Source organism: Trachemys scripta, chromosome 20, assembly GCF_013100865.1.
Source record: "Trachemys scripta elegans isolate TJP31775 chromosome 20, CAS_Tse_1.0, whole genome shotgun sequence".
Lineage (NCBI taxonomy): Eukaryota > Metazoa > Chordata > Testudines > Emydidae > Trachemys > Trachemys scripta.
Genome location: NC_048317.1, coordinates 5,204,143 through 5,229,398, shown reverse-complemented (window position 1 = coordinate 5,229,398; position 25,256 = coordinate 5,204,143). Strand labels below are relative to the sequence as shown.

Here is a 25,256-nt window from a genome sequence, read left to right as displayed (position 1 = left end):
AGAGGCGGAAGCGGAGTCGACGGCGGCGCGGCAGCGGTCGACTCGCCGCCGTCCTCACAGCCAGGTAAGTCGACCTAAAATACACAACTTCAGCTACGCTATTCACGTAGCTGAAGTTGTGGATCTTAGGTCGACCCCCCTGTAGTTTAGACCTAGCCCATGTGTATGTGCAGTATCAAGCCCAATGGGGCCTGCGGGCGGTAACTATTTCATTTTCTTAAATAAGGGACAAAATACAGCTAAGAAATCTGTCTGTCTAGCGCTTACGTTGATTCTGAGTGCCTCCGTTTGATCCAAATCAAGGTGGATCCGTTGGTATGATATTTAACAAACTCTGGACAATTATAAATACAGAACAATGCGTATATGCAGTTGGCTCAAATGAAACCTTTACAAAGGCCAGTGCACAAACATCAAAACAAACAAGATGTTTACAAAAGACGACAGATTAAATTTCAACTCAAGACACCATCTTATCTGACTGACCTCTGCGTTACTCTTGTAATACATTCCAACAGAAGACACGCACTCATATCCCTAATCCAATCTGACACTGAAGGTACAGATTTCCCTTTGTCCAGCATCTAACTAGGCATGCTCACGTCTGACAATGCTTCTCTTGTAAGGTTTTTTTTTTCCCCTTGATGTCTGCTTAACATAACTGCTCTTAAATTATGTAAAAGGAAAACATCTGGATTAAATAAACTGAGAGAAGCCAGGGAATTAATATGTTTTCTCTGGTGTTTTGGGAGCTTTTGTATATGGTTTGGAAATGAGAGAACGACGAAGAATCCAATCTCTGGTTTTACATTTAGGTGAAAATTGTCATACTTGGGAGATGCTTGGCACATATACACAGAATTTCACACGCACACGCACACAGAAATAAGTTGCTACCTTGCTTGATTTTCACTCAATGAGCTGCTGGCGCGCAGTGTCTCTGAAAACCAGGTCTACACCGCCTGCGGCAGCGAACCTTTGAGCCCGAATTGACAGACTCAGGCTCATGGGGCTCACGATACCACACTAAAAACAGCTGTGTAGCCACAGCGACTTGGGCTGGAGCTTGGACTCTGAGGCCTAGGCAGGGGGCGGGCATCAGAGATTGAGCCGCGATTTACAAGGGCTGTCTCCGCAGCTGTGTTGAGTGCGGTAGTGCAAGCCCGAGTGTTGACTTGGGCTCAGATCCTTGTTGCCGTGGGCTGTCCCTGGTTGTGGAGACGTACCCTTATTTAAGGTGCCTAAATACGGATCCAGCTGTACACTTCTGGGCTTGAACAAACCAACCCCAGACACACACTGTGTTCCTTTATTAAAATAGCAGTGACCCGGTCCTGCAAAGGGGTCGCCCCCTAGTGACATCACTGGGATTTGGAGGAGAAGAGAAGTAAGTAGGTAGATAGGTAGACAGATAGGCAGGCATGTATGGGGAGGGACACACAGACAGAACTTTCCAGCTCTACACTAAAGAGACAATCTGGAGCAAACCCCAGTGTTATTTGCATCGTGATAATGCATAGACGCTTCAGTCATGGACCAGGGCCCCATTGTGCTAGGCACTGTACAGACACTAACGTCTACAACAGGGTCTTGGCCCACGACTGGGCTCCCACGTGCTATGCCAACACAAATACATCACAGTAACGATAATATAAGAGTTTTTTGTTCTTGCTCATCTAACCATTAATCTTGGAGGTCCCCGTGGCTACAGTATTGAGACGCTGTTCCCAGCGCCTGAATTCCTTGACTATAATGCTGAGCCAAAGGGGTTCTGGCTCCTTTCTAAGCAGCTCCCATTGGCAGGAGTTCTATCCGCTCACTTCTTTCTGCTGTAAGTATCTCTCTATTTATTTCTGGCCTGTAGATCATCAGATAAAAGAGCCAGCAGCTATTATAATTACTTTAAAGCTAAATGATGTGAGCTGGAGCAGCAGGGGCCTGAAATAACTGTTAACTAACTAACGCTGTTAAATGCATAAATGTCTCTCTCGCAAAGTCATAAAGTGCAGAATATGAATATTAAACATCTAGAGTTGTTAAAAAGCAAAATATTGCCTTAAAATAACCCAAAAGGTCCCACAAGCTGCCTTCATGCCTCTGTTTCTACAGTACCTGCTCCTGCCCTTATGTAAATCAATAGCCTGACACTTGTTCTCCTCGACAGGAATAGGATGGGCCCTACAGGTCCACCACCTTTAACGCTGCTGGCAACTCATCACCACCTTTCCCCAGGACATCACCGTAGGCAAGCATGGTGAACGAGGCGTGGTGAGCTTCTGGTTCTTTACCGTTCTTCTTTTCCTGCAGAGTGGCCACCACTGAATGCCAGGTGGGGGGAATGGCTCTCCCTCTACACAGGAGTGATGGTTCTATGATGTAGATTCACTGATGGGGGCTTTGTGAATCAAACCAAACCAAGTTTTGTTGTTGTTTTGGATGCCAGTCCCAGTGCTACCGGTCCTTCCCTTTTCACCCATGCTTATTCCCCCACATTTTAAAAGGGCACCATATAGAAGCGGCTAAGCTGTGGCACGAATCCTACCGATGCAAAGTGGAGGTGGATAATTCCAGCGCCGGACGGTCCCCGGCATGCAGGAAATGTGTGAGTGCCCCTACAAAAAATAAATAAAATAAGATGTTTAGAAGATTTGGGGTTTCACAGCAACGTTAAAGTCCAGAAAACAAAAACCTTCCGGATTTGCAAGTGTCTAGTACCTGGAGGGCATAGCCTGGCTCACACTGAAAGGAGACGACATCATTAACCAAGTACCTCTCTCCAATCTTCAGGCCATTCCCAGGCACTGCAGGTTCCGGACAGCTGGACAGGCCGACGGCTGTGAAAAAGAAAGCGTGAAACTGAAAGCTCAAAGAGAGAGGGGAATGTGAACTATGGAAAAGGCAGAGAAGGAAGAACCTTGGGTCTCAATGGGACAAGGACATCATACTTACAGATGCACGACAAGCAGCAGGGAGAGAGACCACAGGAGCAAACACAGAGAAAGAGCCAATGCAACTGAGCGTGTGTACTGAAATGGGCATAAACCACAGAGGGGAATCTGCATCTTAACTCACTGTGACCCTTCAATGGTCGCTAATGACCTCCCCCATAGAAATCAGACAGGGAAACTCCATTTTGCCATCTCCATCTCTCTATGAAATTCCCCCCAAAACAGTGTATCGTGGCATGCTTTGCCCAGTCCAGCTTTGAATGCCTCTAGTGATGGGGCTTCCATCACTTCCACTGGGAGACCCTCGCAGGGTCTAACAGAACTCACCACTGCCCTATTTCCCCCTGTCAGTCACCTTAAATTCACCCTTCTTCCATTTTACCCCATTGGTCCTAGTCCTAATACCTCCTCCACACAATCCCTTTCCCTCTGGGCTGGGAACACCTGTACCCGCCAAAACCTCTTCCCAAGGGCCATCAGCAAGAAAGCTGGATCCCTAGCGTTAAATTTGTTCTGCATCCCATGTGACTTTCTTTTGCCACCTAACTTGATCTGTATGCCCATGCCATGGCTCCCGTCTTCCTAACAGCCCTAATCACCTTTCTCCATCCTCCATGAAGAAGCTCCAGCATCTCATTTACATCCTGGCCTCGGCAGCTTTCTCTGGTATCTTAATAGTTCCCCACGCTCTATTCTCTAGTGCTTTATTCAGTCCAATTTTATTCGTCTTGCATGAGCGGGCTCCCAACACCTCCCTTGGGGAGAGTATTCGTTGGATATGAATAAGTAAGATGTAACCTTCTGGTTGACAGGCATGAATGCTACTGATCAGACCTCACTGACTCAGGGCTAGTCAGCAGTGTAATAATTGCTGTATTATACATAAGCAACAATACATCAGTCTTTAAAGTAACAAAGAGTAGAAAAGCAAAGCACTGAGGCAACTAAAGCCCCCCTGAGAATGTTAAATTGTGTTTGCATTCATGTTGCTGTACATCATTCTGTATCCGATGTTGCCTGATCTGTAAGAAGAGGAAGCCAATCCCAGTTGTCCCTTGCTTGACCAACTCCATTTTATTTGAGTCACGCTTGTAGTACAAAGAGTACATTATTTTTCTTGTATGTAATTTATCCGTTTTGGGGACAGAGATGGCACAATCCATTTTCCCCCTCTCTCTCTGCCCCCTCCCTCTTTCTCTTCAGATATGGAATAAATTTATCATTCGAGACAGGTAACAGTAATAGATGTGGGTCTCTCATAGCATCTAAATCGAATATTCCATGAAGATTTTACTCAATCCCGTTTCCTTCCAGGCTACAATTACAATGGGAAGGAGGCCGACTGCAAACAGGATTAGCAACCCCAAAGGTCATCTGTCCGGTGAGGTGCTCTCCTCTTTATGTATTCCCCCATCTCCCACTTCTATGGCGCCACATGGAGATAAAACTAAGACGGTAGTTTGCAGTCACCTCATGCCCACCGTAGCTCAGCTGTCTGCCAGAACCTCCCTCACTCACCACACTAACAGCTGTCGCTAAAAGATAACCTTCAGCATCATTCCAAGGGCTAACGTTCTGCTTCGACTCCACAATCTGGAGGCTGAACTACAAAGCGGGGGAAAAAAGAAATAACTTTGACACGGGTTTGATGGTGACTCCCCTTCTGAAACCAGAGCCATGCTTCCTGGCAAGAAAACATGCATGGCCACACGTGTAGCTGTATCTCCTGACCTTCAGGGAGTAGTGAGAGCAGATTTGAATAACTTCTCACACAGAACAGTGGGCGACTGAGTCATCCCAGCCAGGGCTTTGTCAAACCTGACCTTAAAAACCTCTAAGGGAGGTGGTGGAATCTCCTTCCTTAGAGGTTTTTAAGGGCAGGCTTGACAAAGCCCTGGATGGGATGATTTAGTTGGGGGTTGGGTCCTGCTTTGAGCAGGAGGTTGGACTAGATGACCTCCTGAGGTCCCTGCCAACCCTGATGGTCTATGATTCTAAAGTCCACTCATTTCCCTCTGGCTTTTGGGCATGTGGAGATAAGGGCTATTTCTCAAGGGATCAGATCCAGGGAGAGGTGGAAGAAACACTACATATGAGCTCACCTCATGCTGCTTCCTTCCGGTGTTCTTAAGTGTACAAGCTGGAAACTTCCTGTCCCAGTCTGGAAACCGGACCCCAAAATGGGGCACCCAGTATATTTCAGCCAACGCCTCAGCTGAGAACCATGATTATCTATCCACCTCAGGGTTTTGTACTGCCGACCATCACCGTAGTATCTGGGTGCCTTCCATATAAAACCAATGGCAGTAGCCACATCATTGCTAGGCTTCATGGACTCGCTGGCGTTCTCGCTGTTGTACCTTGTACTAAGGTACTGCTTTACTAATGAACCCATTAGGAGCGAGGTGCTCTTATCTCCATTTCACAGAAGGGAAAACTGAGGCAGAGGGTGGTGAAATGACTCAAGGTCGCACAACAGAAGAAAATGGGTCAGAACCCAGGAGTTCCAACTCCCTGCCTCATGCCCAAACCACTGCCTTGAATTAGAGTCTTCATAGCAAATGACCAACCTCTCTTGGGCTACCAAAGCTGTCAAATCCACCCTTCCTAATCATGACTCCAATCTCACCACCACCACCCGAGGATGCGCCTGATGGGTCAGGTTTGACTGTTCCTGGCCCGTTGGTCACGGCAGTCCCAAAGGACGCAGGTTCTCTCTACAAGCAAGACTCCTCTAGTAAAGAAACAAAAGCCCAGTGGAAAGAAAGTCATGGGATATGGGCACATTTGGCGACACGCTGCCCAATGGCTAGGAAAAACCACAGTTGAACTTGGTGGTGACTGGCTGGATTAGCACGTGCCTGCAAGTGAGTTGGTAGGCATGGAGGAGGGGCTGGAAATGCAATGAGGGGACCTGGGATCCCCACAGAGTTCTGACGGTCTCCCTCAATAATCACCCTGGAAGCACCAGGGTGACCCACCCCCGAGAAGGAGAGGGCAAGACACCCTCCAACACATGTGGGAGACTGATGTATTCCCCAGCAAGTCGCTCATCTGCTGACCCACCCAAGCCTCTTCCCTGTGCCTGTCTGGCAGCATTCACCTGGGGGTGCCCCCAGGCTTCATGGAGAGAGAGAGAGGATTCTGGCAACAGATGTGTACACTGCTGGGAACAATGGGATGGATGGCGAGAGGAGGAAACAGATCTGCCAGGTGGGCTGGTGGCCCAGCCGATGCCTCACACCGCTGATGCAATGTCAAAGCATGCCTGGCCAGCCCCTTTCTCATCGTGCTGGGGAGATCCTTTGCACCCTGCTTCCCAGGCTCTTTGCTGCCCTGTAGCAGAGACACCAGCCCAGAAGGGATGACAAGTCCCGGGCAGCTGGCTGAGTGGCAGGTCTCACTTTCACAGACCCAGAGACAGCATCCTTTGCAGACAGGCAAACCGTAAACAAGAGCAACACTGGGCTTCAAGGAGAGAACATGGCGGGGGACAAGAGGGAGAGGGAAAATCCATGCATGACCATGTGGACTAAGGGAAGTGGCAGGAAAGGGGGTGAGGGTGGAGGAGATGGCAGGAAATGCAGGACCCTTCTGCGGTTACTATGGAAGTTTCTGTAGTGCAACAGGGACGGAAGAATGGTGAGATGACATGCTGGGAGCTTGGAGGCTGCCCTATTTACCCCTCCCTGGGCAATTGTAGCTGGGCCAGGAAGGGCCTGGCACAGCGTTTGGGCACAACCATGGTTTTGCCAGAGACCAAAGACACAGAAGGCAGCCTTGGGGCCAGCCTGGGCCTTCATATCTCCACCCCAAAACTGCTAAGGCCAGGGCTCTCTTGGGGGGGGGGGGGGGGAGGTGGTACTGAGTTCTCCAGCATGGCTGGCTGAGTAGGAGTTGCCATCTGGGTTAGACGATGGGAGCCAGGTTGTGGACAGAGTAAAGCTCTGGTGCCAAACAGTCTCCAGGTGAGAGAGAGAGAGAGAGAGAGAGAGAGAGTGTATCTGGGCAGGGAACTGCAGTCGGATAATAAGTATTGTTATTTGTATTACTGTAGTGCCCAAGAGCCACCCTGATGGACCAGGCCCCCTTGTGCTCAGCACCCTACAAACACAGATCAGAAAGCCAGGTCCCTGCTCCAAAGAGCTCACAACCTCAGCACTGGAATGTAATACGGAGGTAATTTACTTGCATAAGCTACCATCTAGGAACCCCCCTGAATGCTCACTCTCAAGCTTAACTCAGAGCAAGAGATGATGCCTCCCATTCCCACTGGGAACTCTAGAGAACAGGGGAAGGCGCTGGATGTGGTTAGGGGAGTGCTCTAGCATCTGCTGCTCTAGGTTCCACCTCTGGCTGTGCTCCAAACAGACGAGCGGTTCCTGACACAGTAACTGAGCTTCCTGGAGCACTGTGTTGGCCCAGACACTGACGAGGAATACTCTACGGATCCCCACCACGTGGCGGGAGAAATAAATAGCCCTGCTACCTACCCGTAACAAGCAAGCGGAAACCGCGAAACATTATACCGTGCCAAACACCAGGCAACACAGCGCCGGCTCTGCTCCCAGTGGAGGTCAAAGCTCCCACACTGGCACAGGGGATGGGGCCCCAAAGGAAGATCTCAAACAACTTCAACATGCAGTACACATATTAACCAATCCTCTCAGCAAGCTGTCACTCCCATTTGACAGATGGGGAGCTGAAACATGGAGAAATTAAGTGACCAGCCCACATAACAAGTCACTGACAGACCTGCAGTTAGAACACAGGACTTCTGGGGCAAGCCAGTGGCTCGGCTACAAGGAGAAGCTGTTCAGATGATAAGCTGTTTGGGGCAGGGATTGTCTTTTTATTTTCTGTGATTGCAGCAACTTGCACAATGGGGCCCTGACCCCTTCATCTGGGGCCTCCAGGTGCTTCCACAAAGCAAATAAAATCCAGAATCATTTATGTGTATGACAGTAGTGCCCATAGGTCCCCATGAAATCAAGGCCCCGCTGCGTGGTGTGCTGCAAACACACATAGTAAGAGGCGACTCTTGTCCCGAAGAGCTTACACACTAAACAGACAAAAGGTTGGAGGAGACACAGAAAGGGGAAGAGACTTATGCAAGTTCATAACCTGTCTCTCCTGAGTCCCACTCCAGGGTCCTAGCCTCTCCCAAGCCCGCCTCCTCTCCTGCAGTTTTGCTTTAACCATTAGCACACACAGGCATAAACAGAAGCAACCTGGAAAGTCTGGTAGAAGCAGGCATTTCTCAAGGGTAGAGTCTCTGCAGATAGGCACCTGTACAGCACAGGACCTTATGCCGTTTTCTGGACATTCTGCAAATGAGAAACAGTCTAAATCTATCTATGGCTTTGAGGAGAAAAAAACCCACAATTGGTTGGCTCAAGATCTGAAGGCGAGAGTCATGTTTGTGAGCAGCTGTCAAGACAGGGTGTCCAGCAAGAAACAATTATGTTCACATCGCCTGCAGGAAGATTCCATTAAAGGAGACAAGAGTCCCAGCACATCTCTCATCAGCTCAGTGCTGCTGATACCGATTCAGGCATGAGTCAGAGAGTCAGAATATCTCTGTATATTAACCTCCACGCATGTAGGGAGCGGAGAATGCCCTGGATTGGTTGTTGTAGACGTACACTGTAAATGCACAAGCCTGCTTGCTTCCACTGCTGTTACAGATACCTTCAATTTCATAACAGCTATCATTCTGCTACCTGCAGTTCATACATTGCTGGACTCTGTTCCAGCTTTCATTCATATACTACAGCCACCTCGGCATGGCTGTCTGCTGTAGCTTTACCAAGAGATAGCTTTTCTGGATTGACCAGATCTGGTCATAGAGGAGGAATCAAAGTACAGGCAGCAGGAAGAACGAACCTTTGGCTTCATGATAAAAACCTGCCGGTTCTCTTTAATGAAAATCCCTCCCACCCCCCACTCCAGTCAGACGCAGTGTCCTGCAGAGATGCACACGATCCAGGCCCCCTTTCATATGGATGGCTCCAGGCTCCCTGTCCAAACCCATGTGATGCTCCCACATCCTCCTGGAGTGGAGGTCCAAGAATGGGAAGCGACTCTACGTCACGTTACCTCCAGATCCCTAATGGTCAGACCCTTTAACAGCGATTGGGGATGCACCAACACTTGAATCTTTCCAATAAAACACTGGGAGACAGCAATGGAACACGCCCTAGATTGCCTGGGGCCACAGCTGCTTAAGCAGAACGGTCTTCCTTAGGGTTTTCTATTCAGTTCATGCTAAGAAGCCTCCCAGGTCTGATGTCTCAGGCTGTGAAAGCCATTAATAAGCATGCCCCTGCCATATTCCTCTGCAGCATCGCTGCATTGCCAGCATCTAACTTGTTGCTTCACAAAGTTCATTGGGACGGGAGGTGGGTTATGACAGACACTGTCGCAAGCCCACATTCATTTCTATTCTTTCATTCCACGTAGGGCCAGGTGCTATTACAAAGCGGTGCCCACGGCAACGATCTCTGCATCCCAGCACAAGGAGGAAGTCAAGGTTGGAGGACAGCCGTGCACGTGCGCTCACCACACACATTCATGCACTGGGGGACTGACATGGCGCAGCAGCGGAGTACAGCGTGCGTAAGTGCAAGGCATAAAGTGCCGAGGAAGTGCAGGGGACCCTGATCTATGAACCTGCAGGCTGCCAACTTACTCCTGCCTTGTAACAGGGGCGAGGCTAAACAGGGGATGTCACAGCTAAGCGCATCAGCCGCAGCACGAGGATCACATGTATGAAAATACCTCCTTGGCCATGTCCATGCTATGCCCACATGAATACCTCTTTTACATCCTGTGCACTTGCCTGCAAGAGAGTAGGCCTGGATGGTGTTTGAGCACTGGGTCAAAACCTGGCCCTTAACCTCGCTTGCACCACCCACCTTATGTAGCCTCCACTTGCACTGAATGGTCACCACCTTACACCCCATGCTAGGACCTGCAGGATCAAAGCTAGAGCATGTGCTGTTCCAGGAACTCATCTGGGAGATGCGCTTACTTTTGTATTCCAAGTGAAATCCTGCGGCGGACACGCTGATATCGGAGTAGAAATGAAGATAGAGCTGGTTCGAAGTGCTGTTCAGCAAAGCAGGCACCGTCGTACCTGGGAAAAGAGGAGGGATGTATGGGACTGTAAGGTGTTTTTTTCTCCTCCCCTTTATATTCCGAGATTTGCTGCATAAATCTGAGAAGAATCTGAGAACAGAAAGTCCTTTAATTTAACAGCCCGCTCAGTTTGAACAGGTTCTCATGAGTCCAGGAGAGGAATAGCTAAGACCGGTCGGAAAAGACGTTTCCAAAGCCTAGAGACACATTTCATGGCATAAAGTCTTATCCGCCAGAGAGCAGCCGGACTGAGGGATTGAGAGATTGACTTGGTGTTGAGTTCGAGTGGGAGCGAAGCTTCAGTCGCTGGGGAAGCCAGGAGTGCATTACGCCGCCCCTGTTAGCTATTAAATTAGCAGGTGCAAGTGTTTCTATCTGATACGTGGGACTGAGCGCAGCCCTGGACGCAGTGACTGCTACTCTTTGTGAATCTGACCCAGAACCTTTCATCTGAGGATCTCAAAGCATTAAAAAATGTTAATCGATTAAATCTCACAATGCTGTGAATAACCGACGGCAAGTTTTTGCCAGAAACACTGCACCCAGGTGTTGATTCTGCAGGGAAGGGGTTAAAAGGGTTCTGGTGACTCAATGCTGCAGGTGACTTGTTACCCCATTTGGATGTAAGGTAATCTCATTCTCTGGGATGAGAGGATCTAGGGTGATGGCTGAGCGATACTGAGGGAGAAACCATATTAGCAACCAAGTCTAGAGAGAAAGCTTGAGTTAGTTTTGATGTTCTCTTTTTCCTGTTTTCATTGTTAACAAAGAAGGTGGCAATCTTGGACTTTACGCTGTACAAGCACTGGGTTGGTAGAGCAGTTTAGGGAAAGTGCCATAGTATTGTACCCATTTTACAGATGAGTAAAAATGAGACACAGAGGCCTTATCTAAAGCCAACATTTTGCACCTGGCAATGGTGCAGCTTAGTAATGCTAGCAATGGTGAAAGTGCTAGTGCAGACAGGATTTACAGCAGGTTTTCACAAGCAGGGTGGTACAAACACCTATGCCCTACATTAGCATTTACACTATTGCTATTGGAACATTGCTGGAAAATGAGTACAGCACTCTCTAGTGCGGACACACTCAGCAATACTAACTGACCTTTTCAAGGTCACCAAGTGACAGGTCAGTCCCATCGCTGGAGTGTAAGTGGCAAGAGTCCAGACTCCCAGGTCCTACTTACTAGACCACTTTCTTCCATTTTCCCTAAGACATGGTACTGCTGTTACCAACCTAATAACACTACAAAGGTGACCAGCCAGTGCCATGTTTAAGGTTCTCTGCTGGCATCTTCTGAAATCAACCATAGCCCAAGGCCTCAATTCAGCAAAGCACACTGTCCCATTTAAGCACATGCTTAGATCCGTCCCTAGTCTGCAAAGCATTTAAACATGTGCTTATCTTTAAGCATCTGTTGCAGTCCAGTTGAAGTCAATGGAAATTAAGTTTGTGCTTAAGTGCTTTGCTGAATACTGCAAATAGGACTTTAAATAGCCACCTACCAGAGAAACTTCCCAGCATGGTGACTGTATTATCCCCTCCATCAAACACTTCCAGGGAATCCCAGTTCTGCTCAGTGACAAAACTGATCACTTGAATCTGAAACATTAAACAAAGAAAAGAATATCATTCACTTAGTACCTATGTTGTTAATAGGCAAAAGTAATACCAACCACAGAGTCATTAATAAAGATAACAATATGTCCCGTGGTTTGATCTCACTAGGAACGGTCATTCTGCCCGTGATGACGCATTACCAAAGTTAACAGAACTACAGTCTCAGAATGTCACTGGTTGGGCTGAGTGAAAGGATTACAGCGAAACCGGAAAGCATCAGTCCATATACTGGGCTTGATCATCAGCAGGTGCAACCTGGCACAGCTCCTTTGACTTCAGAAGCTGATTTGCACCAGCTGAGGCTCTGGTCCTTTGCTTCAATTTGGCAAAATTCCTGCAGAGTTCTGTAGGTTTTCGCACTAAAACGTAATGTTTTCAGAAGGAAGATGCTCTCATGTATAGTAATGCCAATGCCCTGTGATCAGAAATTACAAGACTGGCTTGAAACTCATGATACAATGATGATTATTTTTAATTGGGGGCTCTTCATATTTTCCTTCGGTTTCTGAGCCTTTTGGGTGCACTCTAGTCTTGTTTTCAAGCTTTCCCCTACAACTAGAAGTGCTGGAAATTTACTTTAAAAATGAAAACTGAGATTCTTATGTAATCACATGACTCCAGGAGCAGGGGCTTCAAAATTCACCAAATAAATAAAATTGCTATAGCATTCTGAAATAGCTCCTATTCTTCAGCAAGAACACCTCCAGTGATTACCAGTGGATTTTTTTTTCTCTTGATGCCTTTTCAGACAGATTCTAATAGTATTTCTGGGGACAAGGAATTCAAAGTGCTGGAGAAACAAGTTGCTCTGTGCTTCTAGGTTGGCATTTTCAAGGCAGCCTAAGAGAGCTAGGGGCCCACTTCCCACTGAAAGTCAAAGGCAGTGGGGCACCCTTAGCATTCTTTGACAGTCCCCGGCTTAACAATTATCCTATGGCTACAATTTTCAAAAGTGGGGGCCTAAAGTTAGGCACCTAAACCCATATTTAGGCTCCTATACAAGAGGCCTGGATTTTCAGAAGTGCTGAGTTGCGTGCCCACAATTGCCATTCAAATCTATGGGGACTGTGGTTGCTACATCCCTGACAAAAATCAGACCATTTATCTAGGTGCCTAACTTGATGGAATTTTGTACCCATATTTGGGCATTTTGGCTGGCTGGATAGAATCTCTCATTTCCAGGGCTCTTGCATATACGTATTGCTGCTATTCACTTGGATGATGTAAATACTTCTTACCAATCCCAATGCTTATGATCAGCAGAAGTCGCGTTAAATTCAATGAAATTACTCTTTTAAGCACTGAGCTCAGCGGGAGGCAATTTGCAGGACTAAGCACTTACAGGTACTTTTCGACATGACAAATCCTGATTTATATATAATCAGACACACTCCCAGACAACCCTCCCCCCAGCCCATCTGGAAATCCTACGAAAACACCCCCATTTCCTCTAAAATGCCTACATGCTGCATTTTCAAATCCAGTCCAAATGCCTGACTTCCTTTTGCCTGCTAATGCAAAGTTAAAAAAAAAAAACCAAATCAAACCATTATTTCTGGCATTTTAACCTGTTTTCCTGCTTGATTTACTCTGAATGATAAAATAACTTTGCAGCTTTTTTTTTTTTTTTTTTAAACAAATGGAGTCTATCTAGCTGGAATACTAATCACCCCTGTGGAGTCATTACCTGTCACACTGACAGAGTCAATACCTGTGTCAGCCTGCATAACTGCACCCCAATTATTACTTACCTTTTTACAAAGGAAAGTGGGTTTCATTTGCGGTCTTAAAATTCCTTTATTTATATTTATAAAGACAAACATTTTAAGGTTCTAATTCTAGACGGATGTGGATTCATGAGGGAGCGGCATCTATTTTCTGCCATGTATAGAAATTAATTCACAGGAAGATTTGCTCCCAGAATGAATAATTCATGGCAGAAGTGCGAGCTGGTGCATTGATTACATAAAAACCCCTGCCGTTGACTCGCTGCTGCTAAGAAAGCTTTCGTTTCGCCTCCTCCTCTGATTTACAGTTTTTTAACCTTTAATTGTTGTACAGAACGGGGGGTAAACTGATACTTAAATTAGTATCTAATAACTCTGAACATTTCACACACAAAAGGAGGTAATTGGGAGGATGGGGCACATGAGGTGCTCAGGGCTAAGTGGCTCTGGTTATATTGTGGTCCACCTCGGTGCAGAGAGCGCCTTGGGGTGCATAAGCATAACTAGATGCCAGCTTTGCTTCTATGTGGGTCAAACACAGAGCGATCGCTCTTGTTCTGCCTTTACTGCATCTCTTTTCTTGACGGCTCCCGGAGGCCGACTTCATGGTGACACGTTCCTCCTGTCGAAGCCCGATGGCTCTTGCAAACTTTCCTTCAGCTGAGAAACTTCCAGCAGAGAAAAAGAATGGCAAATCAACATCAGCTTCCTCAGCAGAAGGGGGTCACGTCATCTGGATTCACGTCTCTGCCCCTTGTTCTATGTGCATCTTCATGGGTAAAGATGAAGGGGTTGTGGATCTATCCATCATCCATATCCCCACTCATACCGTTAGCTAAATGCACTCTGGCCCCCTGTGAAGAGTGGCATGGGTAGAAGTGCTGTTCCAGGCTAACAAAGTTATTTCTTTAGCTCAAGTGGCGGAGGCCTGTGCTGAAGGGCCAAGGGCCAGTCCCTTGCTGATGACTCATCACTAGGACCCTCCCAAATTCATCGCCATGAAAATGCGTCACGGGCCGTGAAGTCTGGTCTCCCCCCGTGAAATCTGGTCTTATGTGTGCTTTTACCCTATACTATACAGATTTCATGGGGGAGATCAGTGTTTCTCAAATTGGTGGTCCAGACCCAAAAGGGAGTTGGGGGAGGGTCACAAAGTTATTTTAGCGGGGGCCCAGTTTTGCCACCATTACTTCTGTGTTGACTTCATAGCTGGGCAGCCAGAAGGCAACGGCTGTTAGCCGGGCACCCAGCTCTAAAGGCAGCGCCGCTGTCAGCAGCAGCGCAGAAGTAAGGGTAGCATTACCGCGACCCCCCTACAATAACCTTACGACCCTCCCACAACTTCTTTTTGGGTCAGGACCCCTACAATTACAACACTGTGAAATTTCAGATTTAATCATGAAATTTACGATTTTAAAAATCCGATGACCGTGAAATTGAACAAAATGGGCCGTGAATTTGGTAGGGTCCTACTCATCACCATGGTATTGGATGCTGAACTGAGCTAGTTACGCTTTTGGAAATGATTGACTTGATGCTCACTTAGAGGCAAGATGATTTTTGTTTCTCATGTGCATAAACGCAAACTTTTTTTTTCTCTTTGCAGGTCACCTTTAGGGCTTGTCTACACAGGGACACTCAGGATAATTAATCCAAATTAAGGGGTGAATTTAAAGTGGATTAGTTAAACCACATTAAACTCCAGTGTGGACATTTTGTATTCAGAATTAAACTGGCTTTGTTCAATTTAGATGATCTTAATTCACTCTGGAAGTAAAGTAAACTGAATTAAGGCCACTTTAATTTTGAATAAGAGTGTCCACATGGGTTTAGTGAGCTTTAACTAATCCACTTTAACTTTCCTGAGTGTCTCCCTGTAGATAAACCTTTAGTGGAAAAAGGGCTTTTGGATCATTTCCTGATTCCCTTCATATTAGTTTTCCTAGTTTTACCCACAATGTTTTCTGGGAGGGTTTATTAGATGCATCATGATGATGGGGAGACGAAATCGCGGGGAGAGCACTTATGAATGAAAGACACGTTTTTTCTTACCAGCCTACATTATTATTCACTTCCTTCCATATCCAATGTAGGAATGTAAAAACAATGATTGGCTACACGTGCTGAGAACATTCCCACTGAAGCTTTGCATTAAAAGTGGCGGAAGGAAGAATCTATTGATAACACTTTAAAAAAAAATCTGAATTATTTATCACCTCTTGATAATGTGAGTCCCAAACATTTTGCAAAATGCATCGACTGTTTACATGTTTAAACGGAGCCTCCTGCAATTTGATTGTATTAATGGCTAACATTTCAGATGAGTGGGAAGGAATCTGTGATGCATTTTGCAGCTTTGCAAAACAGTCTGTTAATTGGACTTAAAATACAAAACAAGAGCAGAAATTTGCCAGTCTGGCAGTAGTGACAGCCCCATTAGAAGCCACAGAGCACTTATCCCCTCCATTCCGCCTGTTAACAAACTGTCACTGATGTGACAGGCCATGGTCAGGCAAGATACTAATCTCAGTGACACGACTGAAGTCAATGGAATCATTTCAGATTTACACCCATGTCCCAGAGATCAGAATGCAGCCCGGTCGCTTCGTGTCAGACACAGATCCGCAGCACATAATAAAAGTGTACCCGATGTCAGAACAAACATGTCATAAGACATACATTTACTGTGTGTGCCAAACAGCTATGACTGCTGCAGAGAGAGGGGGGGAAAAAACCTCTATTAACCTAATGCCTGATTAAAAAAATAAGAGCATTTAATAAACAAAACCCCTGCAGATAAAATGGTGTAACGAAGAAGAAAGAAGCCCAGCGATTATCAGACTCATGCAATGAATGAACCCTATTAAATGAATCCATCTTATCTGCATCAATTGATGCCAGTGTAACATGTAGCTAGATACCTTTCTGTGAGGATGGGAACTTTATCTAAAGGACTGGTCTCTGTGATGTGCTTTGAATGAATTTAATTCTCAGTCTCCTCAGGTTTGTGCCAGGGATTCTGTGGAGGACTGATAAGTGCCAGAGAAACCCAAACACAGGGCTTCACTACGTGGAGAAACTGACCACTAGAACTACAGTGGTAGAATTATAATGCTATAGCTATGTTGGTATAGTCCCTGTGCGGATAATCTAATCCGGACTAAAAATGATTTATTTTGATATAGTTCATATGACTTTAAACCTGCATAACTACACACCATGCGGCTGCTCTAGGCAACATAAGCTACATCAACAAAGACTCACTTTTATTCCAGAAGGAATTGGGATTGATTAGTCTGCAGAAGAGAAGAATGAGGGGGGATTTGATAGCTGCTTTCAACTACCTGAAAGGGGGTTCCAAAGAGGATGGATCTAGACTGTTCTCAGTGGTACCAGGGGACAAAACAAGGAGTAATGGTCTCAAGTTGCAGTGGGGGAGGTCTAGGCTGGATATTAGGAAAAACTTTTTCACTAGGAGGGTGGTGAAGCACTGGAATGAGTTACCTAGGGAGGTGGTGGAATCTCCTTCCTTAGAGGTTTTTAAGGTCAGGCTGGGATGATTTAGTTGGGGATTGGTCCTGCTTTGAGCAGGGGATTGGACTACATGACCTCCTGAGGTCCCTTCCAACCCTGATATTCTATGATTCTATGAATAGAGCATTCACACAGAGAGTTAGACTAGCATAGCTATAGCGGCCGGCCAACTTCCCCGTGTAGTAATCCTCCCACTGAAATCTCACCCACCTTGCCAGCCAGGGTGAAAAGGAATGTCTGATTCCAGAAAAGAATTACGCATTCCACCGACCTCCTACCTCTGAGTAGCAGTGACTTGATGGTACTTGTCCTCTACAAGTGCACGAGATACAGTATGTTCCTTCTCTCAATATCATGCTGCAGTGACGGCTGTTTAATATGGTACCTGTATTCCTGCTCCTTCAGGGACGGTTATCTTCCACACGCAATTGAGACTATTCAGATAGGGCTCAGGGAAGCCCGGGGAAAGGATGGTGCCTTTACGCTCAGTCAAGTTTCCACCACAAGGCACTGGAGAAAAAAAAAAAAAAAAGCAAACGAGAACTTGAATGTGGGAGAGCTCAGCTTTATATAATAAATAATATATGGATTGCATAGAAGGGGAAGGTCATCAAGTCCAGCCCCCTGCCTTTCCTAGTAGAACCAAGTACTGATTTTGCCTCAGATCCCAAAGTGGCCCCCTCAAGGCCTGAACTCACAATCCTGGGTTTAGTAGGCCAATGCTCAAACCACTGAGCTATCCCTCCCACCCCAACACTTCACCGGGTATGGGCAGAAAAGTACCTGGGACTGGGTGATTACTTAAGAAAGTGATTTGTGAATAAAACCATCTGGGTTGCAACTCTGTTCCTGGCAGCACAGCACCCAGCAAAATGGGAACCCGATCTTGGCTCCAAATTGGGGGTTGGCGGGGATGGGGATGGAGTGCACCCATTTCAGCAATCCGGATCAGGGTGGAAACCATGATCTTTTGGCGCAAGTTAGAGCAGCCTTCAGGCTGGTCTAATTTACAGCAGGGCCGGGTTCCGCCACCAGCATTGTGAAGGGTGGTAAGAAAGGTGGCATAATGCCACTTATATCCTCCCACTTAGGCCAGCTTTGCTGGGCACTACCCTGGCACACCTGGCGAGCAGGGGCAGAGTCCTTAGTAGAGAATGATACCCTCTCTAAAGGTGATTGTAACCATCCCATAGAATTCAATATTCTGTTAAAAAAACCCTAGAGAAAGAGGATCGTTTTCCATGACTTTCTATCGGGCTTTCCCACAAGGAATACAAAGAGCTAGGCATGCAGAGAACCTTGCTTTCCCTTTTATCCCCCACAGAACCAGGTTTACAAACCAAGACAGGTAGGCACGGAGACATTCCACTGAGCTAACGCTCCCGGCATAGTCAGGCATTCAATACTCCGGGAGCCCTGGAGAGCATATCCGGCACTGCACTCGAATCGGACAATGGCCCCGACAGCGAAATCACTTCCAATCCTCCTCCCGTAGCGGGGTTCTGGCACGGAACTGCATTGTGTGGCGCTGGTGCGAGGAACCGCTTTGAACACAGAGGGAGAAAATGTTAGTGTGATGCTAGCAGACCAGGAACCAGCTCATGCCAAGGCCCCGGGGCTCTCTGAACACAGACTAATGCTTAGCTGGAAAACAGTTTGGTTCACCTGTGGATTAGTATGGTTAAAATAGATATTAGTGTTATAAGAATGTGTTTAGACTTTATGGCATGCTTGTAGGATGCTGCTTGTATTAGTCCTACTTATAATATCTGTATCCCATGCTATAAAGTAATTCTCAAGTGTTCGCTCTATAACTAAAATGTTTGTTCTGAAACTATGTAATTCACCAAACGGGGGGGGGGGGGGGGGGGAAGCTTCACCTAATGCAAAATGCTGGATTCCTACAGGTGTTATCTCCTGGCCATTAGGAAGGACTATTGAATCCAAATGGGCCACTGTGGAACAGAAACTTTGTCAATTTCTCTTCCCCTCCCCCTCCGCCCCCAATGAAGAGGTTAGGTGCAGAAGTGCTCATCTCATCAGCTTGGACTCCCTGACCAGAAGGAATTAGGGTGTTTTTATGATGTTTGGACTCTAACGGACAAAGATTTCTAAACATAAGCAAGAGATCCCCAGGATTAACTTGGGTTAGCCCTAATGGACATATGGAACTGGCATATTTCAGCAGCTCTTTCACCATCTGAAACCTAAGACAGCAACTCATTTGTGTGTGCACATGTATCTGTTTTAACCGCTTAAATAACTCATTCCTTTTTTCCTACTTAATAAATCTTTAGTTAGTTTATTACAGGATTGGCTACAAGCGTTGTCTTTGGTGTGAGATCAAAGGTGCAAATTGACCTGGGGTATGTGACTGCTCCTTTGGGACTGGGAGTAACCTCAATATTTTGTGCTCTTTGGGTAAAATGACCATCTGTCACAGAGTCAAGCTTGCCTGGGTGGCAAGATAGATCGGAATGCCCAAGGGGACTGTCCATGACTCCATGTTAAGGCTGTATAGGACTTGAGGAATTTACCACTTGTTACTTGGTTGGTGAAATCGAATTATAGAACTCACAACCAGTTTGGGGCTTGTGTCCTTCCTCTTAACAGTCTGCCCGAGGTTGGTATTCTTGCTTGTGAGCCATTCCAGACAGCATGACAGTTCGATCCAGACACGGTTGCAAAACAAGAATGTATCTTACGCTGAACATCAGGCAAAGATTCTGCCCCAGGATCATAGGTTCTGACTTTAAAAGGTACATACGGAGTATGCACAGTTAGGCTGTAGAGGACAGAGGCTGTCTTTTTGGCTACATCTTCACTGCACAGGTAACCCGAGTGTTTGGCCCTCAGTCTGAGCATCTGGATTAACCTAGCCTTAGTGGAAGCCTCCCCACTGCAAAGCCCTACTGTGCCCTGATGGTTTCTGCATTCACCCATGTGTGTCTGTAGGCAAATCTAATGGCTCTTTGTGCTGACATGTTTGGGAGACCCAGGTTCACTTCTCTAGGCTGCCACAGACTTCCTGTGTGACCTTGGGAGAGTCCCTTAGTTTCTCAGTGCTTCAGTGCCCCATCTGTAAAATGGGGAACATAGCACTGCCCGAGCTCACAAGGGTGTTGTGAGAATAAAATACAGGAAAGGTTGTGAAGTGCTTTGAGATCTACTGATGAAAAGTGCTATATAAAAGAGCTAGGTATTATTATTATTATTAGAGACACATAGAAAGAATCATTCAGTTCACACAAATCACGAGTCCTTGCACACAATCATTCTTTGATTAGCACTTAACATGTTCACAGTGATTTACGGACACCACCAGCTAAAGATTTAGACTTTTTTAAAAATGAATTTTAAATAGTTCCTGGTACAACACTGGCTCCTGAGTCCCCCTGATAAATTGTTGGGATTTTACAATCACCTTTTCCTATTAGTTCAAGATGGTTTTTTTTCTCCAGTGTGAAAGACCCACACAAACAACAGGGGAAACTGGCTATAGAGGGTGCAATTGATGATGAAAACCAAGGCACAAAGAGGTTATAGGCTGAGTTTTTCAATGGCGCTCAAGCAAACAGGGCACCTAACTTGATTAGGCTCCCTGGCAAATTCTGCCCTAAGTGACCTGCCCATAGCCACAGTGGAGCTGGGACTGGAACCAAGAAGAAACTGACTTGGTTCTTTCAAAAAGAACAGGAGTACTTGTGGCACCTTAGAGACTAACACATTTATTTGAGCATAAGCTTTCGTGGGCTACAGCCCACTTCTTCGGATGCATGTAGCCCACGAAAGCTTATGCTCAAATAAATTTGTTAGTCTCTAAGGTGCCACAAGGACTACTCGTTCTTTTTGCGGATACAGACTAACACGGCTGCTACTCTGAAACGTGGTTCTTTCAGGCTACTAGGAGTCTCGTTATTGTAATGGATTGTAACAATGGAGTGTGTTACTGTAACACTTTAAAACAATCCTTGTCAACACAAGCGAGGGAGAGAAAAGACAGTCGGGCCGAGGCACTGCCCTTATTTCTGTAAGTGCCTGAACTCCTGCCACTTGCGGATGATGCTCTTGTGAGCTGTATGGTACGGGAAACAGCGGAGCTTCAGAGAGAGCGAAGGGGTGAGAGACTGACTCTGAGACCGTTGTGGGAGTGGGCAATTGCTCCCAGTGGGAATAAAGAAGTCAAAGCACTGATTATTCCTGAGTAGGAAATCAATGAATTTTCATCTCTCAGTGGCGCTAAGATTTATTAGCACTTCAGGCGGGAATTGTTGGGAAGAGAGGGGAAAAAACAAAGATTACAAGCACATTAGCGACGCTTCCGTTGATTTTAATTTGGTCCAGAGAGATGAATGTCCATGTGCTATGTGTTTTGTTTTACCCAGGATGCCTTGCACACCCTCCCTCTAACACATCTCATAGATTCATAGATTCTAGGACTGGAAGGGACCTCGAGAGGTCATCGAGTCCAGTCCCCTGCCCGCATGGCAGGACCAAATACCGTCTAGACCATCCCTGATAGACATTTATCTAACCTACTCTTAAATATCTCCAGAGATGGAGATTCCACAACCTCCCTAGGCAATTTATTCCAGTGTTTAACCACCCTGACAGTTAGGAACTTTTTCCTAATGTCCAACCTAGACCACCCTTGCTGCAGTTTAAACCCATTGCTTCTGGTTCTATCCTTAGAGGCTAAGGTGAACAAGTTTTCTCCCTCCTCCTTATGACACCCTTTTAGATACCTGAAAACTGCTATCATGTCCCCTCTCAGTCTTCTCTTTTCCAAACTAAACAAACCCAATTCTTTCAGCCTTCCTTCATAGGTCATGTTCTCAAGACCTTTAATCATTCTTGTTGCTCTTCTCTGGACCCTTTCCAATTTCTCCACATCTTTTTTAAAATGCGGTGCCCAGAACTGGACACAATACTCCAGCTGAGGCCTAACCAGAGCAGAGTAGAGCGGAAGAATGACTTCTCGTGTCTTGCTCACAACACACCTGTTAATACATCCCAGAATCATGTTTGCTTTTTTTGCAACAGCATCACACTGTTGACTCATATTTAGCTTGTGGTCCACTATAACCCCTAGATCCCTTTCTGCCGTACTCCTTCCTAGACAGTCTCTTCCCATTCTGTATGTGTGAAACTGATTTTTCCTTCCTAAGTGGAGCACTTTGCATTTGTCTTTGTTAAACTTCATCCTGTTTACCTCAGCCCATTTCTCCAATTTGTCCAGATCATTTTGAATTATGACCCTGTCCTCCAAAGTAGTTGCAATCCCTCCCAGTTTGGTATCATCCGCAAACTTAATAAGCGTACTTTCTATGCCAATATCTAAGTCGTTGATGAAGATATTGAACAGCGCCGGTCCCAAAACAGACCCCTGCGGTACCCCACTCGTTATGCCTTTCCAGCAGGATTGGGAACCATTAATAACAACTCTCTGAGTACGGTTATCCAGCCAGTTATGCACCCACCTTATAGTAGCCCCATCTAAATTGTATTTGCCTAGTTTATCAATAAGAATATCATGCGAGACTGTATCAAATGCCTTACTAAAGTCTAGGTATACCACATCCACAGCTTCACCCTTATCCACAAGGCTCGTTATCCTATCAAAGAAAGCTATCAGATTGGTTTGACATGATTTGTTCTTCACAAATCCATGCTGGCTGTTCCCTATCACCTTACCACCTTCCAAGTGTTTGCAGATGATTTTCTTAATTACTTGCTCCATTATCTTCCCTGGCACAGAAGTTAAACTAACTGGTCTGTAGTTTCCTGGGTTGTTTTTATTTCCCTTTTTATAGATGGGCACTATATTTGCCCTTTTCCAGTCTTCTGGAATCTCTCCCGTCTCCCATGATTTTCCAAAGATAATAGCTAGAGGCTCAGATACCTCCTCTATTAGCTCCTTGAGTATTCTAGGATGCATTTCATCAGGCCCTGGTGACTTGCAGGCATCTAACTTTTCTAAGTGATTTTTAACTTGTTCTTTTTGTATTTTATCTGCTAAACCTACCCCCTTCCTATTAGCATTCACTATGTTAGGCATTCCTTCAGACTTCTCGGTGAAGACCAAAACAAAGAAGTCATTAAGCATCTCCGCCATTTCCAAGTTTCCTGTTACTGTTTCTCCCTCAGACAGGCATCCCCACCTATGCATACACAACTGCCAGGAAATGGGGAAGCAAGAAGTTAGACTTTGACGCCCATCTGTGTTTTTGAAAAAAAAAAAAAAGGGTCCACTTGCCAGCATGTTCTGCTCTGACCAGAATAGAGATTTCTGTGAATCTGAACTGCGGCTCAATAGGGTGAATGGGACGAATTGTTTTTGCGTTAGACAGACAACCAACCATGTGCTTGGCCTCTCTCCAAGCTACCGAAACAATTGCACCTGTGTGCCTGACTCCACTGATCTCCTGCCCTCAAATCCACTGAAACAAGAGCAATCAAAGATGCTCAGGACTTTGTAAGATCAGGTTCAAATCTGGGCCACCTATTTGAAAAAAAAAAAGTGCTTGTCAATGTCAATGAGATATTTACTCACCATGGACGTATCTCTGGACCACGACTGCACCTACCTTGGTAGACAAAATGAAATCCTTTGGCAGTTGCTTGACCCTTGGCACTGAACTTGATGAGGATTTGATTGGTGGTGGCTAAGGGCAATGATTCACCTAGACAGGGAGAGAGGGAAACAGACGGCAGGTGTACACGTATTACAGCATCACCCAGGGAACTGGTTTACTGAGGCCTTTCTACTAAGACCTTCTCAACATGGGGAACTTTTACGGTATAGGTTTTTCTGAAGCTGGCATGGAGGAGACTTCCTTACGCACAGAGCAATTGTTAATTGTACCCAGGAATCAGTGAGAATCTATCTGTAGAAGCACATAGCTCTGCACAGCTGGGGGTTGCCTATGGTGGGAGGGGGGCGTTTCGGGGAGAAAAAAATGCAATTGTGGCTGCAATTTAAAAAAAAAAATAATTTCCTTTTTTTAAAGAACCGAACTCAAAATTTTGGAGGAAAAGAAAAAGGTAGGATGCACACCTTACAAAAACACTGTCCTGAGAAGTCTAGTCCCTGGTGAAGATTTTCAGAAGTGATCAGCAATGAGGACAAGTTCTCAGCATGTTTTGAAAATCAGGCCCTTCTAAGGTGTCTCAAGCTGGGCTTCCCAAAAATGAAGCACCCCATATCAAGGGTCAATCTTGGCCTAGACGTATATCGCCCACTAATGGGGATCTCGCGCCACACACGCGACAAGGAAACAAGTTCCTTAAGTACAGCATTGGGGAGATAAAGCCAAACAAGGGATGGGTGGGTCCTGAAAATGAAGGGAAGGCAATGTTTAGTTGGAAGATAACACCAGCTACGAGGGGAGAGACACTGCAATAGCTTCCTGCGGGGAAGTGTGATTGTGTGTTGGCCGAGAACTGAATCAGCCTCCAGCATCACTTTGGCAAACCAGGAAGATGGTCTAAGTTCCACAGCCATGCCGGGGCTGCCCATGAAGAGCTCAGCAATCTAGAACTGCTCAGAATCTACCATCGTGCTCTGCATTATGGCCCCTTTCTCCCCTGATCTTGCCACCCCCGCGTTTTGCAAGGGCTTGTGAGGGGCTGTGCACAGGGCAGCCTATGGCTGACTCACGCAATGCCTGCACAGTGTGTAACAGAGGGAATGAATCCCTCTCTCTTTCTAAATAACCATTCCCCAGCATGCCACATTTGGCACATCTACAATGCCAGGGCCGCTCCAGCTTTTCACTTCCAGCTGCGGCGTAGACATACCTATTGGGCCTTGCCCAACTTACCCCAACCGGCTAGCCGTGCTGCCATATTCTCCATAGCCTGGGGTCTTTGCTTGTCACGGATCAGTCAGCGCGATGACCTTTTGAGAGGCAAGGCCCCATCGATCGTTCCGGGGCATTCCGTCTCTGCCAGCACCGGTGACTGATCCTTACCTGTGTGAGAGCCGGAGAGCGAGCTGAGGAGCCGGGAGTGCTGGTTGGGTCCATCGTGAACTTCGATGACATCATTGAGCGCTGTCTGGAAGAAGGCGAACTGCCCGAAAACCACTGTGAACGGAGAGAACGGAACCAGTAAGGGCAAGAGACAGGGAACACACTGCCGTTCAACTAAAGCCAACCCCCAACGCTGAGATGCTTCAGCTTCAGGTAACTCCAGACTGTCGTGAGAACCCAGAGAAAAGTGCCCGATTGTCAGCCCTTCAGATGGAAATCCCTTATTTATCCACCAAGCAGGTACAACATGGG

General features: G+C 46.4%; 1 protein-coding gene across 1 annotated transcript in view; it reads right to left on the bottom strand.

Annotated features, from left to right (window-relative positions):
* CSMD2 (CUB and Sushi multiple domains 2) overlaps nucleotides 1-25,256 on the bottom strand; it is a 560,683-nt gene that overhangs the window by 97,059 nt on the left and 438,368 nt on the right. The window contains exons 32-39 of the mRNA XM_034754071.1: nucleotides 24,945-25,058; nucleotides 23,559-23,654; nucleotides 18,312-18,515; nucleotides 17,357-17,481; nucleotides 11,596-11,692; nucleotides 9,982-10,086; nucleotides 2,716-2,834; nucleotides 2,543-2,612 (exon numbers count right to left, since the gene is read on the bottom strand). Of these exons, the coding sequence (XP_034609962.1) occupies nucleotides 2,543-2,612; nucleotides 2,716-2,834; nucleotides 9,982-10,086; nucleotides 11,596-11,692; nucleotides 17,357-17,481; nucleotides 18,312-18,515; nucleotides 23,559-23,654; nucleotides 24,945-25,058 (930 nt within the window). The remainder of the gene's footprint in view (nucleotides 1-2,542; nucleotides 2,613-2,715; nucleotides 2,835-9,981; nucleotides 10,087-11,595; nucleotides 11,693-17,356; nucleotides 17,482-18,311; nucleotides 18,516-23,558; nucleotides 23,655-24,944; nucleotides 25,059-25,256) is intronic.